Source organism: Siphateles boraxobius, unplaced genomic scaffold, assembly GCF_051911475.1.
Source record: "Siphateles boraxobius isolate OS27281-9 unplaced genomic scaffold, OSU_SipBor_1 35, whole genome shotgun sequence".
Lineage (NCBI taxonomy): Eukaryota > Metazoa > Chordata > Actinopteri > Cypriniformes > Leuciscidae > Siphateles > Siphateles boraxobius.
This window is the reverse complement of record NW_027508975.1, coordinates 57,246-76,101: the sequence shown is the minus strand read 5'-3', so window position 1 is coordinate 76,101 and position 18,856 is coordinate 57,246. Positions and strand designations below refer to the sequence as shown.

The window sequence follows — 18,856 nt, the reverse complement described above, 5'->3', positions numbered from 1 at the left end:
GTTTAATGTCCTACAGGGCCTATATGCAGTAACACAGGACACATGCACGTTATCCTGAATGTGATGGATGGGCCAATAACAAATTAAGAGCGTCCACAATAAAGAAAATGAAAAAAGAAAATCTAGTTTAAAACACATGTGCCAAGTTGCTAACAACACGCTCTTTGTATTCATGTTGGTTTCATTTGGTTTTGAAAACGTTTGTATCTTTTTTTTAAACGTTAAATAAATATTCTTATACTTCTAAAACATAAATGGAAGTACACATCTTATTCCTTATTTTCATTATTCCTGAAAAAGTTTGTAAAATATATTACATTTTATAATAAAAAAGTATATGTAATGATTAAGATGTGTACTTCCACTTGTTTAGTAGAAGCATAAGAAATGTATTACTTCTTATTATTTTACTATTGGTTGGAGATCCAACCAATAGTAAAATAATAAGAAGTATATATATATATATATATATATATATATATATATATATATATATAATTTCACAAGTAACATGAGTTATTAATTGATTAATTTAAGTTTGTGGGAATGAAGTCAAGCATATTAAATGTTACAACCTGAACTAACCTTTCCTTGTCATAAAAACATTAAATTATCTGCCATTTTAAGAGATGCTGTATCACTCTGACATTTTTTACTTTGTATCTCCTCAAGAAAAATGTTTAATTAAAAACATGCTCAGCATAGAATTTACTTTTTCTGATATAGAAAAAGTATTTTTTTTTTAAATAAATATATGCAGATGGAAAAAAAACAATCAGTCGTCATAATCAGAAAACTCTATAGAAAAACATTAGAAAAAAAAGGTTGTATATAGGTTCTTGCCAAAAGCCTTATCTATAAGGAAACATTACTCATTTGGTTCCTACTATGGAAGTCAATGGCTCCTTTTCGATTACCAACATTCTGTAAAATATCTTCTTTTGTGTTAAACAGAAGAAAGAAACTTAAACAGGTTTGGAACAACTTGATGGTGAGTAAATGACAAAAAACTTAATTTTAGGGTGTTCCATCTCTTTATTAGTATTATGATTGCATAAATATTTAATGTTTAATGGGTTATTTATGTTTTTTTCTAAGGATAAAGTATGTTTACAGGCTGTTAAAATGGCATCAAACGGCAGAACATGGTCCACAGTCTGGTTCTCGAAGGCCGGTTCAGTGTGGATTTCGTGTGTGCGAACACTCATTTGGACCGGCTCTTTTCTCATTTAAGCAGTGTGACGGAAGGCTACTGGACGAGAAGAGCTCGAGAGCAGTTTTCAGCACACAGACGGGTGTTAACAGAGCATTAGGCAGATTAACAGCGGCGCGTGGGGCTGTCGAATTAATGCATCAAAACTCCCCAAGGGTCAGTATGCTTTCTGAACCACAATGATTAAAGATCAACAAAACCTGCTCTTGGGCCGCTCGTCTCTGCCGCAGTCGCTTTCCATGCAATAGTGTTCAACTCGTGGTCTGATTAGATGAACACAGTTAAAGGAATTGGATATAGTATCAGTGGTGCAATCGATGGAGAGGACCAGATTTCAGGATGCTTGAGTGTGTTTTAAGCAAGGCCACATGCACTGAAGCAATCCAGACTAACGTGTGTAAAATACTCTGCTTTTGAAGTGCAGATATGGTTTCTAACAGTTCCCATAACAACCACTTGTCATATTGTCAGGATATTAAAGAAACGCTTGAATTCACGCTGGGAAAATATCGACCTCGGTTAATTACTGTAGATACGTTTGAAAAATTATTTGTGCATTTAAGGTGCATTCATAGATGTGAAAGAATGTCAACTTACAGGTCCTTCTCAAAAAATTTACATATTGTGATAAAGTTCATTATTTTCCATAATGTAATGATAAAAATTAAACATTCATATATTTTAGATTCATTGCACACCAACTGAAATATTTCAGGTCTTTTATTGTTTTAATACTGATGATTTTGGCATACAGCTCATGAAAACCCAAAATTCCTGTCTCAAAAAATTAGCATATTTCATCCGACCAATAAAAGAAGTGTTTTTAATACAAAAAAAGTCAACCTTCAAATAATTATGTTCAGTTATGCACTCAATACTTGGTCGGGAATCCTTTTGCAGAAATGACTGCTTCAATGCGGCGTGGCATGGAGGCAATCAGCCTGTGGCACTGCTGAGGTGTTATGGAGGCCCAGGATGCTTCGATAGCGGCCTTAAGCTCATCCAGAGTGTTGGGTCTTGCGTCTCTCAACTTTCTCTTCACAATATCCCACAGATTCTCTATGGGGTTCAGGTCAGGAGAGTTGGCAGGCCAATTGAGCAGGTGCCAGGTCGTGCTGAAAATGAAATCTTCATCTCCATAAAGCTTTTCAGCAGATGGAAGCATGAAGTGCTCCAAAATCTCCTGATAGCTAGCTGCATTGAACCTGCCCTTGATAAAACACAGTGGACCAACACCAGCAGCTGACATGGCACCCCAGACCATCACTGACTGTGGGTACTTGACACTGGACTAAAGGCATTTTGGCATTTCCTTCTCCCTAGTCTTCCTCCAGACTCTGGGACCTTGATTTCAGAATGACATGCAAAATTTGCTTTCATCCGAAAAAAGTACTTTGGACCACTGAGCAACAGTCCAGTGCTGCTTCTCTGTAGCCCAGGTCAGGCGCTTCTGCCGCTGTTTCTGGTTCAAAAGTGGCTTGACCTGGGGAATGCGGCACCTGTAGCCCATTTCCTGCACACGCCTGTGCACGGTGGCTCTGGATGTTTCTACTCCAGACTCAGTCCACTGCTTCCGCAGGTCCCCCAAGGTCTGGAATCAGTCCTTCTCCACAATCTTCCTCAGGGTCCGGTCACCTCTTCTCGTTGTGCAGCGTTTTTTGCCACACTTTTTCCTTCCCACAGACTTCCCACTGAGGTGCCTTGATACAGCACTCTGGGAACAGCCTATTTGTTCAGAAATTTCTTTCTGTGTCTTACCCTCTTGCTTGAGGGTGTCAATGATGGCCTTCTGGACAGCAGTCAGGTCGAAGTCTTACCCATGATTGCGGTTTTGAGTAATGAAACAGGTTGGGAGTTTTTAAAAGCCTCAGGAATCTTTTGCAGGTGTTTAGAGTTAATTAGTTGATTCAGATGATTAGGTTAATAGCTCGTTTAGAGACCCTTTTCATGATATGCTAATTTCTTGAGACAGGAATTTTGGGTTTTCATGAGCTGTATGCCAAAATCATCAGTATTAAAACAATAAAAGACCTGAAATATTTCAGTTGGTGTGCAATGAATCTAAAATATATGAATGTTTAATTTTTATCATTACACATACTCATATGAGACGCATGCTCACACACACAAACGAGCGCACATACTCATATGAGACGCATGCTCACACACACAAACGAGCGCACATACTCATATGAGACGCATGCTCACACACACAAACGAGCGCACATACTCATATGAGACGCATGCTCACACACACAAACGAGCGCACATACTCATATGAGACGCATGCTCACACACACAAACGAGCGCACATACTCATATGAGACGCATGCTCACACACACAAACGAGCGCACATACTCATATGAGACGCATGCTCACACACACAAACGAGCGCACATACTCATATGAGACACATGCTCACACACACAAACGAGTGCACATACTCATATGAGACGCATGCTCACACACACAAACGAGTGCACATACTCATATGAGACGCATGCTCACACAAACAAACGAGCACACATACTCATATGAGACGCATGCTCACACACACAAACGAGCGCACATACTCATATGAGACGCATGCTCACACACACAAATGAGCGCACATACTCATATGAGACGCATGCTCACACACACAAATGAGCGCACATACTCATATGAGACGCATGCTCACACACACAAATGAGCGCACATACTCATATGAGACGCATGCTCACACACACAAACGAGCGCACATACTCATATGAGACACATGCTCACACACACAAACGAGCGCACATACTCATATGAGACACATGCTCACACACACAAACGAGTGCACATACTCATATGAGACGCATGCTCACACACACAAACGAGCGCACATACTCATATGAGACGCATGCTCACACACAAACGAGCGCACATACTCATATGAGACGCATGCTCACACACACAAATGAGCGCACATACTCATATGAGACGCATGCTCACACACACAAACGAGCGCACATACTCATATGAGACACATGCTCACACACACAAACGAGCGCACATACTCATATGAGACGCATGCTCACACACACAAACGAGCACACATACTCATATGAGACGCATGCTCACACACACAAACGAGCGCACATACTCATATGAGACGCATGCTCACACACACAAACGAGCGCACATACTCATATGAGACGCATGCTCACACAGTACATGATGCATATGATTCAGTGTGAACAGAAGTCACACATTGATAAGTGCATTTTTTGTTAACAGAGACTGAATCCCCATTGCTTTTATTGTTTTTGGTTGTTTAGTTCATTTATTGCGTATATATAGCATGTTTTCCGTTTTCAGTGTTAAATAGTCTTTAGAAATAAAAGTTTATTGATCTTTGAAAAGGTGTAACTGCATTATTATGCCATTATCATTATTTTAGATTAAAATGGTCTCAGAACGACAATATTATCGTTTATTATCCATATTATCGCAATAATTTCTTGGACAATTTATCGTCCAGCAAAATTTGTTATCGTGACAGGCCTAGATCTGTGGTTCACAGGTTCATCAAAACACTGTGCAAATCTTCTAATTATCTATACTTTACAGACAGCAAGTTCTTTAAAAAAAAAAAACACCAAAAAAAATCACAATATAACTTTTTTTATAGTGCACTGCTGCAAAATGCATAAATGAAAAACAGAATGCTATTGGTATCTTAGAAAATAAAATATAATAAAATCACTATAAATTTAGAGGAAAAGAAATATTAAATAATTACTATGGAAAATAAAAATGTGGTATTTGATGGTAAAAGGATACTGGTTATTTCAAAAGAAAAATATGCTTATCAAAAGAAAATAATAATTTATCTGTAAAGAAACTGCAAATTAAGCAAATCAAGTTAAACATGCAAACATTAAAATACTTGCGTAACAAGTCTGTGGCATAGGTATATATTTACGAAAAAGTCATCAACAAAATAATTATTTAAAAACTTAAGTGTGGTTTTTGATGCTAAAATATCCTGCTTTGCTAAAAGCATGCATAAAAGCAAAAATAAATCAATAATAATGACAAATAATTATTTTAAGTTAACTAATTTTATATAAAAGAAAATATACTAAAATGACCGTATAGACGAAAAAGAAACATAACAAAATGAATGAATTAAAAATGCAAATATACAAAAATTCTGTGGCATATATATTTCTGAAAAATGTACTCAACATAAAATAATTAGTATAAAAATTGTGTGGTTTTTGAGGCTTTATTACTCAAGCAAACAAACAGAAAGCACCAAATTCAGTCACAATCACAACTGACTCGAGTCGTTTATTTCCAGCAGAATCAGATCGATCACAGACGTGCACAGCATCAGATGATGACACACACACACACACACACACGTCTCACTTTAGCTTTTTATAAAACTCTGAATCACGGGATCTCACACGTTCCCTTCAGGCACAGCGTCTCACTACACTTTTACATTCTGCTTTTGGGTCTCAACGATGGTAAAGAGTATTGTGAATACTAGCAGCAACCGTTTACCACTTTAACTACAAATCATAGCCAGAAGACGCAAACATTTTCTGTTTTATTCATGTTTTTGCCACTGAAACTTCTGTCTGGCACAGGTGTAAAGAAGGAGAGTTGCTCTCAAAACCAACAGCACACTACTGTTCACAAGTTTGGGGATATTAATGTTTTTGAAGAGTCTAATAATCTGCTGCATTTATTAGATCAATACGGTAAAAACAGTGAAATATTATTACAATGTAAATCAGCTGTTTTCTATGTGAATATATAGTAAAGTGTAATTTATTCCTGTGATCAAAGCTGAATTTTCAGCATCATTACTCATTACTATCAGTGTTATTATCAATGTTTCAGGGGTCTTTGTTTGCTAGAAAGTTCAAAAGAACAGCATTTCGAAATAAAAACATTTATAACAAATGTTTTTTGGTCCCTTTTAATCAATTTAATTCATCCTTGCTGAACATATTCATGTTCACATTATTGTTGTAAAATGTGCATATGCAAAGATGCATTAATACACAATTTCTGTGATTTAGGGATTGGGTTTATATAGCCTACGGTTATATGCGTTCATAAATTTTAACATTGTAAGTAGAAAATGGCTCATGTATTCATTTTTTTTTTTTTAATTAAAAAAACAAGAATTCGGTTTGGTTTTATTTTGGATTCAGGGGTAGAAAAAATAACCAGTAAAACAATAAAATCAAGTCGAACTCATTTTTTCATTTTCAAAAAGGCCATTTTCTAATTTTTCTACCTTATACCAACTGCATGCATTCACATAACCCTCGGACTACTTCAAGCGTGGTTAAAAACCACTTCCACACGAAACAAACTCTGACGTCAAACAGATTCAGATCTGCTCCAAAAGCTCGAGTGTGAAAGCAGATCAAAACCCCTTCCACTTCAACCACTGCTCTTAAAACCACAATCCTCCAAAGGAACTTTCCATTTGCTAAGCTAATAAAGGGCAAGAAAGGAGTGTGTTTTAAATGAGGGTGTTTCTGCTTGACGTCGGGGGGGCTCTGGGTCACCCTCGAGGCTCCTGACTGTCTACAGTAACACTTTCAGTTCTCGCTCAGTCGCTCGCGTTGTTTGTGGATTCCCACATGACTTTATCCCTGTGAAAGAACCGTCTCCAACTCTCCGAGGAGAAAAACACCCGATCCGAGCGGCTTTGAAGCGAGCGAACGCACATACGTGATGCAGATGTTTGCGGCGCCGACATAAACAAGCACACGGCATGTGCCAAAGCGAGGCATATCTGCTTTTTTCCTTCCCCTGCTCTGCCTCTTCATTCTTTCCATCTGCTGGGAAAGAAGATAAAGAATAATGCCACTGTTCGTTGGAGTAACCGAAGACAGGGTAATAATAATGACGAGCTTTCGCTGCGGGGAGAGAAGTCGTCGGCAGGGCTGATGACAAAACAAGAGCACTCTGGGATTCCTTTACTTTCCAGTGCCTGCGGACACCATTAAGGATTATGCAATGTGGAAGAGTTAAAAAGAGAGTCCCTGCAGGGAAGAGAGGGATGCAAGGCTTTCTCCCACGTGTCCTCTTTAAATGCACGCTGGAGAAATGCCTCATTTACACTGCTGTTCAGAAATGTTGAGGTCACTTATATTTTTAAATGTTTTTGCCTTTTTTGCTTACAAAGGCTGCATTTAGTTGAATAAAAAAAAACTGTATTTTAAAATAACTGCTTTTTATGTGTACTGGGCTACATAAAAATGCACTACACTAGCTATGTTTTAGGGATGGCCCGATACTGTCCTCATATACTCGTACTCATAATAATTCGCCGATACCAAGCCCCGAGACCACGTACATTTTGCGAAACGAAACTGGCCGCCGCGAGTGCTTTGTCGAGGTGAACTGAGGCATAGGGACGTGAAATCCCAACGCAATACAGTGCGGCGCGGCACTAGATCTGATGGTCGAGCGCGAGCGGTAATGCACTCACTCTGTGTGTGCGGGAGAATAAAACGATACGCGGGACTCCCGCAAACTAGAAATATCTATGAATACAACATGTTAAAACTAATAGATATTTATTCATCTGTTGCAGAAAAGCAAGAATAACAACTAAAACAAAATAGAAACGATTTACAGGCCAGAGTTTCTATTCATAACATGTTTGCAGCGTTGAGCGATGTAGCCAATCACAGACATGTGTGTTGATTTCTTGAACGCAAAGATAGACTATCCTCACCGCTCAAAACTTTTCTGTTCAGTGCTGAATTCTGTATGCTGGCAAATCCTCTAATTATAACAGTGTGTGGATATTATGAAAGATTCACTGTGCAGTCAGCTTCATTGATAATAACAGATGTGTGAGATCGCTATGAACTGTCAGCTTTTTAGGAATTAGGCTATTAAGGGAGCGCACTTCAGTAATGTCAGACCATGCACGCAGTAACTGCTTGCTTTTACGTTAAATTAACAGTGGTTTGTGCGTTAATAGATTTATTCTTTTACTCATTATTTATTTTTTGACTTGTTAAAACAAGCAGAGAAGAAAATAAAAACAGTCTTGTGTTCTACCTGTGTTCTAAAATAGTCTTCTGTCTTCTTTTCTGGGAGCCTATAGTTACTTTTGCGGTAGAAATATCGGTACTCGGTATCGGCAAGTACACAAATGTAAATACTCGTACTCGTATCGGTTTGAAAAAAACGGTATCGGGCCATCCCTACTATGTTTGCATCCAAACTTGTGTATTTAACTGGAATATAGCATTAAAAGTTTGTGAATAAAGCAGCGTTTCCATCCTCACAAAATCGTCACTTTCTGGGAAATTGGCACAAAATAGTCCTCATTTACACTAAGCTTTAGAAATTGAAGGTCGGTAAGATTTTTAAATATTGTTTTGTCTTTTTTCTTAACAAGGCTGCATTAAGTTGAAAAATAAATAAATAGTAAAAACAGTAATAATGTGAAATATTATTTTTAAAATAACTGTATTTTGTACTACATAACAATGTACTACACATGTTTCCATCCAAAGTTGTGAATTTAACTGGAATATTGCATTAAACATTTGCGAATAAAGCAGCGTTTCCATCATTGGCACAAAATATCAGTAATAAAATGTAAGTTTCTGCAATCAGGCTTTATGGCAATTTGACTCCGGCGTTTCAGAAACACCAAACCAACATTAGAGACGCTGCGACGCCATTGGTCCGCTGGTTACTCCAGTTATCCAATCACAGCCTCTGCTGAGGCACAGTCACGTGAGCTTATTGAGAGATTTATTCTGTAAATGTGTAGTTTATGCACGTCTTATCGGATAAAAAAGTATCCGCCTCAGTTTATGTGCATCTTGGTGTTTCCATTCAGCGTTTTATGCGACATCCCAAAAAACGATTTTATTAATTTTTTTAAACACAATTTTGTTTTTATTAATGCTGACATTGCATGTAAAACCAAGCAACAATGCTAAGCTTATTTGAAAAACACTGCGAATTTTTTAATGTTTTCAAAAGAAGTCTCTTCTTCTCACCACTGCTGCATTTGATTATAAATACAGTTATACTGTGAAATATTATTACAAACTCAAAATACCTTTTTTTATATATATTTTAAAATGTTATTTATTACTATAATTAACATTCAGCCATCTATAAGACTCATTTCATCGCTGTTTAAAGGTGCTGACAATCTCCTCACAGATTCCTGGATGTGTTTTCATTTACACCGTCATCACTTGCAATCAAAACCTGTAAACTGAAATATGCATCTGCCAAATGCTACACTATTATTATTTCATAAGCCACTATTCCACCCTAAACCATTAATATTTACAGAGCACTTCAGGGCCCTTATCTTGCAGACTCAAAAATAAATTTATCAGCACGCAGGGTTTGTGCGGAAGTGACCGTCCGTCCTGCTAATCGGGAATAGAAATTCAGAGAATAGACATCAGAGTTCAACGGTCTCTCTTCATTAATCCTCGTGCACGCTTCGATTTCTGGGTACGGCCCTGCTGGAGCGGGTCAAATTGACCCGAATTCGATTCAACAATTCCCCATAAATCCCCATATTGAATTATTGTTGCTTGTTCATTGTAAAGCATCCTAGAGTCCTGGAAAGGAGCTATATAAATAATACTAATTGTTTATTATTCTGAACTAACAATGAGCAATATGTTTGTTAAGAGTGTTTATTAATCTTTGTTAATGTTAGTTAATAAAAATACAGCTGTTCATTGTTAGTTCGTGGTTCATGTTAATAAATACAACTTTTGATTTTGATAATGTATTAGTAAATGTTGAAATTAATATTAACTAACAATAACTAATGCTGTAGAAGTATTGTTCATTCTTAGTTCATGTTAACTAAGGTAGTTAACTAATGTTAACTAATGAACCTTATTGTGAAGTGTTGCCAAAAAACATACAATCAGGTACAAACAATTAATTTTTAATATATTTTCACACATTACAAAGAACAAATATCTGAATTTATTTAACTATTTTTAAGACTTTGCTATTATACTTTTATAACAATAATATCTAAGTCTAAATCTAAAGTAATCTTGACAATCTATATCATTTGAAAGATTTCAGACTCCAGTTTTCATATTTGGTGGCTGTTTTTCAAAAGAAATGACAGAGCAATAGATAAACAGCGATAGATTCTCCATTTGTGATACGGTGCCAATCTAAAAACATCCAACAAAGAAGTATTGTTGTGTGTCTGTACAGTTTCTTTTGAACAGCTGGCTGGGTCAAATTGACACATGACCATCAAAGTCGTGTAAAAATGCATGTATGCACATTCCACTATACATCCGCGAGGTGAAACTGTTCATGACACTAAACAGGAAAAAGTCGCAACATTTCAAGAAAAACAATATAGGTTAAATAGCTAATTTTTACCATCTGTGGCTGACAAAATATGTTTTTCCTATTGAAATAAGTGGGGAAAAGCTCCTGTTTAGCTCCATAGGGTGGTACAAAATTAAAATATCCATATATAACTAAGAAATGTTATTATTTTAGGTCAGTACAGTTGCCTTAAAACATTCAAATATGTGGATCAAATTGACCCACGAACATCAAAAATGTAATAGAAATGATGTGTGTATGTGTGTTGAAACTTTGCATGCATGTTCAGGATCCTAAATGAGAAAAAGTCACAAAATGTCATTACATATGGATTAATTGTAAGCAATATATAATCACAAAGCACTGGATAGAATGCGAAATAGCTGAAATGAATTGAAAATAGTGTTGGCAAACATTTAGCTAGTTGCAAAACCGATTTAAAAAACGCATGATTGCATTGTGGCAAGAAGACAGTGGTGATGATTATGCATCTCTTTCTAAACACTCGGTTGTGTGAAAACTATTCCCTTGAGCTCTGTCTCCGGCGACAAGCGTGCAGTGACCTTAACTGCATTCAATCTATATTTCAGACGAGCACAGTGTTCACACATCCCACCGAAACATCACGCAAATTACACATCTGGCCGCAGAAAACACACCAAACTCTGACAGGTCCAAAGCAAGCCATTTCAGGGACGGCAGAGGTCAAAAGAGACATTCTCAAACCATTGCTTTCTGTTTGCACTGGATCATCCTGGACATTTCAAGACAGAAAACTGTAATTGCTGTGTGTAAATGATGCCGGGATAGAAAACCCTCGGTATATACAGTCAAACCTAAAATTATTCAGACACCAGATATCATTCTCACTAGTGTGTGCAGGACACTATAGTTCATGTATGTAAGTGAGGATAGAAGAATAAAGTAAACTGTGACATATTATACCCAAAAATATTCTTCATACAGTGACTACCAGTAACATTTATATAAATCTGGAACCAAAAATGATTGGGACACTTTGAGCTGATCATGTTTTGCTGAAGTGTTTTTTCTTTAATAACTAATGCACCTTTTTACACCACAGACTGAACAACATGAAGCATTGCTTGGTAACTGGTTGAGCTAAACTGGTATTATCTAATTGTGTAGTTAAATTTAACAGCTGACAGATATTCAACATAATTCATAATGTGTGAGAGTCTAACAGAAGGACGGACAAAACCAGTCAAATATCAACTGAGTTCATAACTCTGAGTTCTTGTCAGATTTTATTACCATTTTCTAAACTATAGTGAATAAACTGATAATGCGAGAAATGTTGAAGGAGTCTGAATACATGGTTTGGTTTGACTGTAAATGCCTCGAGGCCATGGGGAGTGAGTGAGGTCCAAATCAATGGGAGGAGATCGTGCAAATATAAACCAGCATTACAGTCAGCCATGGAATTACAAAAGCGAGTGCCAATCCTCCGGCATTTCCTCAAAATTACTGGCTTATTCAGGATCTACGTTCATCAGATGCACTGCCAATTAACTATAATAAAGCAGGCAGAAATGCAATCAAGCTCCTGCAGAACATTAATGAATGTCACTCGCAATGCTCCACAAATATACAGTCAAACCAGAAGCTATTCAGACACCAGATATAATTTTTGATTTTCTTTACTAGTGTGTGCAGGACACGTATAGTTCATTTATGTAAATAGCTAAATAAAGTAAACTGTGTCATATTATACCCAAATATTCTTCATACAGCCACTACCAGTTAAATTAATAAACATTTGAGACCACTTTGAGCTGATCATGTTTTGCTGAAGTGTTTTTTCTTTAATAACTAATGCACCTTTTTACACCACAGACTGAACAACATGAAGCATTGCTTGGTAACTGGTTGAGCTAAACTGGTATTATCTAATTGTGTAGTTAAATTTAACAGCTATTCGACCTTATTCATTTGTCAGACGTCTTGATAACTCTGAGTTCTTGTCATATTTTATATCACCATTTTCTAAACTGTAGTGAATAAACTGTGATGATGTGAGAAATGTTGAAGGTGTCTGAATACATTATAGTTTGACATATATATATATATATATATATTGACATCCTTGTCTTTGATTCTGATGAGAGAAACCCAAAGCGAAACCATCCAGGATTGCATGCGTTCACATTCCAGCAAACGGAGCCGAGTGTGTGTCCGAGAGCTGATTTACAGCTTCTGCATGTTAAGCTGCTCTGAGAAGCACCTGGTCACGTTAAGCTCGCAGAAGTCGGCCACATTTTGACTTTGGACACAAGAAATGTCTGGGGTAACAGACAAAATGGGTGCCTTTCAGTTTTGCAGTCTAATCTTAAGGTTTAGTTCAGCAATGCACATTTACAAATGTATAGTTTCCACTGGCGTTCATCTAAATTCAACAACAACGTTTAATTAATCCTAAAACTGCTAGTCTGAATTCCTCACTATGAGGAAAAGTCTTTATACAAGTTAGTGGTTTTATGGCAGGATTTACAGTGGAGTCTGTGACTGGTGAAGTTGAGACAACACTATATAAGCTATTTCTTTACCATTATGAAAAACTACAGTGAAAAACTCTCAAGCTTCATAACACATTTTCCAAAATTGACAGAATCATCAAACGCAAATTTTACAGTCATTTGACGAAGTAGTACAGTATTTTGGTAACATTTTACAATAGGTTATTAGTTAACTACCTTGGTTAAACATGAACAAAGAATGAACAATACTTCTACAGCATTAATTAATCTTAGTTAATATTAATTTCAACATTTACTAATACATTATCAAAATCAGAGGTTGTATTTGTTAACATTAGTTAATGCCCTGAGAACTAACATGAACAAACAATGAACAGCTGGATTTGTATTAACTTACATTAACAAAGATTAATGAATACTGTAACAAATGCATTGCTCATTGTTAGTTTATGTTACATAAAACTAATGTTAACTAATGAACCTTATTGTAAATTGTTACCAGTATTTTTAATTATCGTGCATTTTTTACTTCAATAATATTCCTATTAACACACACACATACATACATATATATATATATATATCACAATTCAGTGCATTATTGCTACTTTGTAGTATATGTAAAACAACAATGCGAAGCTGAATTAAAAAACACCGCTGTGATTCACGAAACTGATACGTGACTCATTACATCATCCAAGGCGATTCATTTCAAATCATTTGACACATTGAAACGCATGAATCATCACAGAGAAACAATGTTTCACTGGTTACTTTATAACGTGGCTGTTTGACTTCACGCTCAACTAACAACCCCCTAGAAAACCTTATTGTTCTCGGTTGAAACTCACCCTTTCCCCCGAAAGAAAGGCTGTCAAGCCGAGGGTTAATATCATCCAAACGTTCCTCATAATTCCTTAGTCTTCGCTTGTGGAAAGGGGAAAATAGCGTCTGTTTCCACTTTTGGAGAAACTCTTCCCTCTCTCGTTCAATCTCGCTCTCTCTCACACACACACACGACTCAAATCCCCGCGGATACGTGTTGCTTTTTGTCTTGCTTATTCCTCCGCGCACTTCTGTACACGAAAATAGGTCGCTTTCGATGTGTTTCGTCGAGTCTTGCGTTTAAAGCTAAACTCGTCTCGTAAAGGTGAGTTTATCGTGAGGTCTCTCGGCCATATGTCTGTAGAAGAAGTGAAGCTCTGCTGCTGTCGAGCACCCGCAGGACTGAGAGCAACACACGGGTCACACTGAGGGAGCGGGAGAGCAATGATTGACAGAGAGCGCGTGCGCGTGCGCGGGCGTAAAGAAGCAACGAGCTTTACTTTAAACTTCAGTTTTGTTTTTCAGAAATGTTATTTTTAAGACTCCATGTCTGATTTATGTGCTAAAATTTAATGATTTTTAATGGCCGCGTGTTATTATTCTTTATAATTATTCAGATGGATGTGATTATGTAAAACAGTTTGTGTATGAAATGAATACATTTGACCTACTAGTTATTTGTGCGTCGGATCGGACTTTTCAATGAACAGGTTGAACCGGTTCCCAAACCGTTCTGAACAGTCTGAATCGGTTCAACAACTCGATTCCTTATTAAACCGTGAATGGATGGATTTCCTAATTCCCATTATAGCACACATTATATTTTAAAACGAAGTGTAGGCCTAGCAACAATTGTTTTCTGACGGCGCTATAGTGAGTGTAAATGTGAAACGACCTGCTGGAACGAGGTCAATCTAAATTAATTCTCAATGCAATGTCTCCCTCTAACGGACCAATGCGAGAGAGTTAAACATAACTCTGAGGATAATAAATCCTGTTTTTGATTTCTTAACCTTCTCTGTGTGGCCATGATCGTTATTTACTAGCCATAATCCACGAAACAAAAATACTTCTACTTGTTTTTGTAACAATGCATTTGAAGGCATTATGATAGAGTAAATTGCTTTGGGATTATCGGACTCGCTTCCTGATCTTCAGTGCATGCCGAAGGTAACCAATCAAACCCCGTTTGCGCATGCGCAGTTCCCCTCTTCTCACTTTACAAACCTGGATTATTAGCTGTGGTGTTTTAGATAAAGGTGATGTAAAGCCCTTCTGCCAGAACACACATATATCCAATACTAATAATCATACAATTAAATCATTAGTCTTATACAGGAGATCAAGTGATGCATTTTATTGATCCATCTAGGCAAATTTGCTTATGAGAGACAGGTTTTAGGTACAGTTCACACAAAAATGTAATATTGTCATTAAAACAATAGTTCACCCAAAACTGAAAATTCGGTCATTTTACTCACCATCATGTTTTTCCAAACCTGTATTCATTTCTATCTTCTGTTGAACATTAAGGAAGATATTTTGAAGAATGTTCAAAATCCCAAAGCCGAAGGCAAGAGAAAGTTCATACAATCAGGCAACAAAACAAAACAGATGCACACTTTGATTTTGATTTTTGATTTTTTTTTTGTACAGTACTTCAGACTTCAGCTGTGAATCCCATTGTTCAGTCGAGGGCAGTTTATGATGTCTGAGGGAACAGAGGAACTCTGGGTAATGACGCTGTTCGGGGTTAAAGGTCAGGAGACAGAGAGTGAGAGTCTGAAAGAGAAGATGGGCCAGTAAAAGCGTAAATCTTCACTTGCAGTTGCTTGAGGTCGATCAGGTTTCAACACCAGACAGAGACCAGAACCTGTAAAACATCTTCATTAAAGCTGCGTGAGGACGAGCCGCTTCTCTCTGGAGGAAAATCGTCCCAATATAAACACTCACAGGGATTTACTGCAGGGAATCAGGATAAGACAAGAACACTCATGTTGTTCTCACCCATTATATACATTTTGAACAAAAACACTTACAGAATGCACCTTTAATATATACATCAAAAAGGCATACAAGTGCATTTTTTCAAGCATAAAACTTTTTTTCTACTATTTTCTAAAACATTATACTATTTGTGTGGTGTTTAAAGGATTAATCTATTATTATTATTTATTTATTTATTTATTTTTTTCCATAAATTAATGTTTTGCGTTTGCAGGCTTCTTTAAAATGAATCAAACTATATTTAATCAAAATAATAGAATATTTTAATGCATTTTTATTTATTTAAACTGACATATATTTGAATTAAATAATAATATTAAATAAAATAAATATATAATGAAATCATTATCATTATTCATAATATATATATTTTTCCCATAAAATAATGCTTGGTTTTTTTTCAGGCTTCTTTAAAATGTATTTAAAAAGAAATATAAATTAAATAATATTTTATAATATTTTAATTAAAACAATACTTTAAATATTTAAATACAAATATTAAATAAAATAAAATAATATTAAGTAATGTACATTATTAGGCTTATTATTATCAACTGTATTATTATTTCTATAAATTTAAGTTTTTTTCAGGATTCTTTAATGTATTTAAAAATATATAATAATTTATTTATAAAATAATTAAATAGTATATATAAAAATAAATCAACCTATATTTAATCAAAAACAATTAAATATTTTAATTTTAATAAAACAATTTTAAATGTATTTTAATTAAGTAAAAATATTGAATATAATACAATTAAAATAATATAATAACATTTTCAATAGTCACAATTATTGTTTTTTCTTTCCATAAATTAATGTTTGGGTTTTGCAGGCTTTTTTAAAATGTGTTAAAAAAAGATTCACCATCAGTAAAGCTGCAAACACACAGCGACAGAGAAAACATGATGAGAAAGATGCACAAGGCTCCTGGAACTGAAGTGGTGTTTATTAATATTCAAATACATGCTATTCACAAGTTTTGGTACTAAATTTTACATCTTTATGAATCACATATGGTTTTAGTCAAACGTTTTGCACAAACTCATTGATCCTGTTGGCATAAATCTGGTTTATTCTTTCCTCAAACATGTTCTCATCATCCTCACATTGTTCATTAAGGCACAAACACACATGATCTCGTTTGACATCAATCTGACACAAGCTCCACCGTAACACACACTGCTAAAAGTGAACCAAAACTAAGTTCGGCAACACAGATAAAACCAAGTATATACTATTTAAATCTATTCATGCGGTATTCATTCATAATGCACTGTAGAAATATAGTAAGATATTGTTTGTTTACAGTAAACACATCTTTTTTACTTGACAAAGTATTGTAGATTTTACAAGACATTTCTGAGAGTGCCGTTATAGATACAAGAGACGTCCTGCTGTGAAATTACAGTGAAAGTAATGCAATTATTCATAATTTCACACTGAAATGTTTAACAGTGCATGTTTCTGCCTCTGTAAAGGATGATATGGTGTGTTAGGCTGCTGATTACTTACACACACTTCTTAATCGTGCCACTTCAGTAATTAAGCGCCGCTCCTTTAATAATTTCATGCTTCTTCATAAGGCTTAATTCATGCCGGCTCCAAATTCAAACTCATGAGAGACTTCGGTCTTTTCTCCAGAGCTTTCTTCTTAAAGAAGCAAGAGAAGTAGAGCAGGAGATTGGCAGAAACCACACATATTTTCTCCTGACAATATTCTGAAATCATAGAAATGCACTTATAGAACTACAAATGAAATGAGCTTTTACTTTTCATTTAAGGATGTACGAAGCTGATATATTTAATTAGACAATAAGGAGGAAGAAATTAAGATGCAAAAGTATTCTTCAAACAGTATTAAAATAAAAACCAGTGCTGGGCAACGATTATTCACAAATAATCGCATCCAAAATAAAAGTTTGTGTTTACATAATATATGTGTGTACTGTGTATAATTATTTTCTATAAATACACACATATGCATGTTGTATATATTTAAGAAAAAATATGTTATTTATATATAAAATATTTTTATGTATATATAAAATAAATATATATATACAGTATATACATGCAAATATTTCTTAAATATATACATGCATATGTGTGTATTTATATATAGAAAATAATTATACACAGTACACACACATATATTGTGTAAACACAAACTTTTATTTTGGATGCGATTAATCGTTGCCCAGCACTAAAAAAACAGGAAAAATAGCTTAATTTATCCGATATAAAACCTCTCGTTCTCCTGCCACTGCAACACGTTAGATGTGTATTAAGAGGAAAAGCCCCGTTTTCATGGCTCATATTGTTTTCATTACAGCAAATTGACATTTAACATCCTGAATCGCCTTTTGTGAGCGTTTTATTGAGGTCTTGAAGCCAGAGTCTCGCAGTATTCCTTTGAAAAGTCAAACTGAGTAAATCAATGGCTCAGAATAATACATCAAAGTCCTTCATAATGACCACCGTGCCAGAAGTATGAAGTTATTAAGCCATAATTATCTCCTTATGTCTGCCAACCATACGAGCTGATGTTCAAAAACAGATGCTTTCTGAAATGCTCTTAGTGTAGACGACACATTCGTTTTTTTCTTCTCTTTCACCTCTTTAAACTGCAAACAAATGATACTGATTTTGCTTGTGCAAAAAAATAAATAAATAAATAAATAAATAAATAAATAGACTTGCAAAATCTATCATCGTCCTGTAGGCCTATATGGTTATGATCACGTGACCTGTCGGTGCTGGTTGCAAAAGTCATCAAAATTAAATTCCCAACAAAATGAGAATATGTTGCTTTGTGTTTTTATATGTATTAACTCTATATTATAGGGTATTTTATTTTATTGAAATACATATGATCAATATAATGCTTAAGTGTAGCCTCAATATAATCCCTAAGTTCAATTTTAAATACCATAATTTTAGGTTTATTAT

The 18,856-nt window shown here is 35.5% G+C and overlaps 1 protein-coding gene across 1 annotated transcript in view; it reads right to left on the bottom strand.

Moving 5' to 3' along the window:
• The window catches only part of sdc2 (syndecan 2), a 53,039-nt gene extending 38,673 nt beyond the window's left edge, over positions 1-14,366 (bottom strand). The window contains exon 1 of the mRNA XM_077195721.1: positions 13,921-14,366. Coding sequence (XP_077051836.1) covers positions 13,921-13,980 — 60 coding nt within the window. The 5' untranslated portion in view covers positions 13,981-14,366. The remainder of the gene's footprint in view (positions 1-13,920) is intronic.
• Between the last annotated feature and the right edge of the window lie 4,490 nt (positions 14,367-18,856).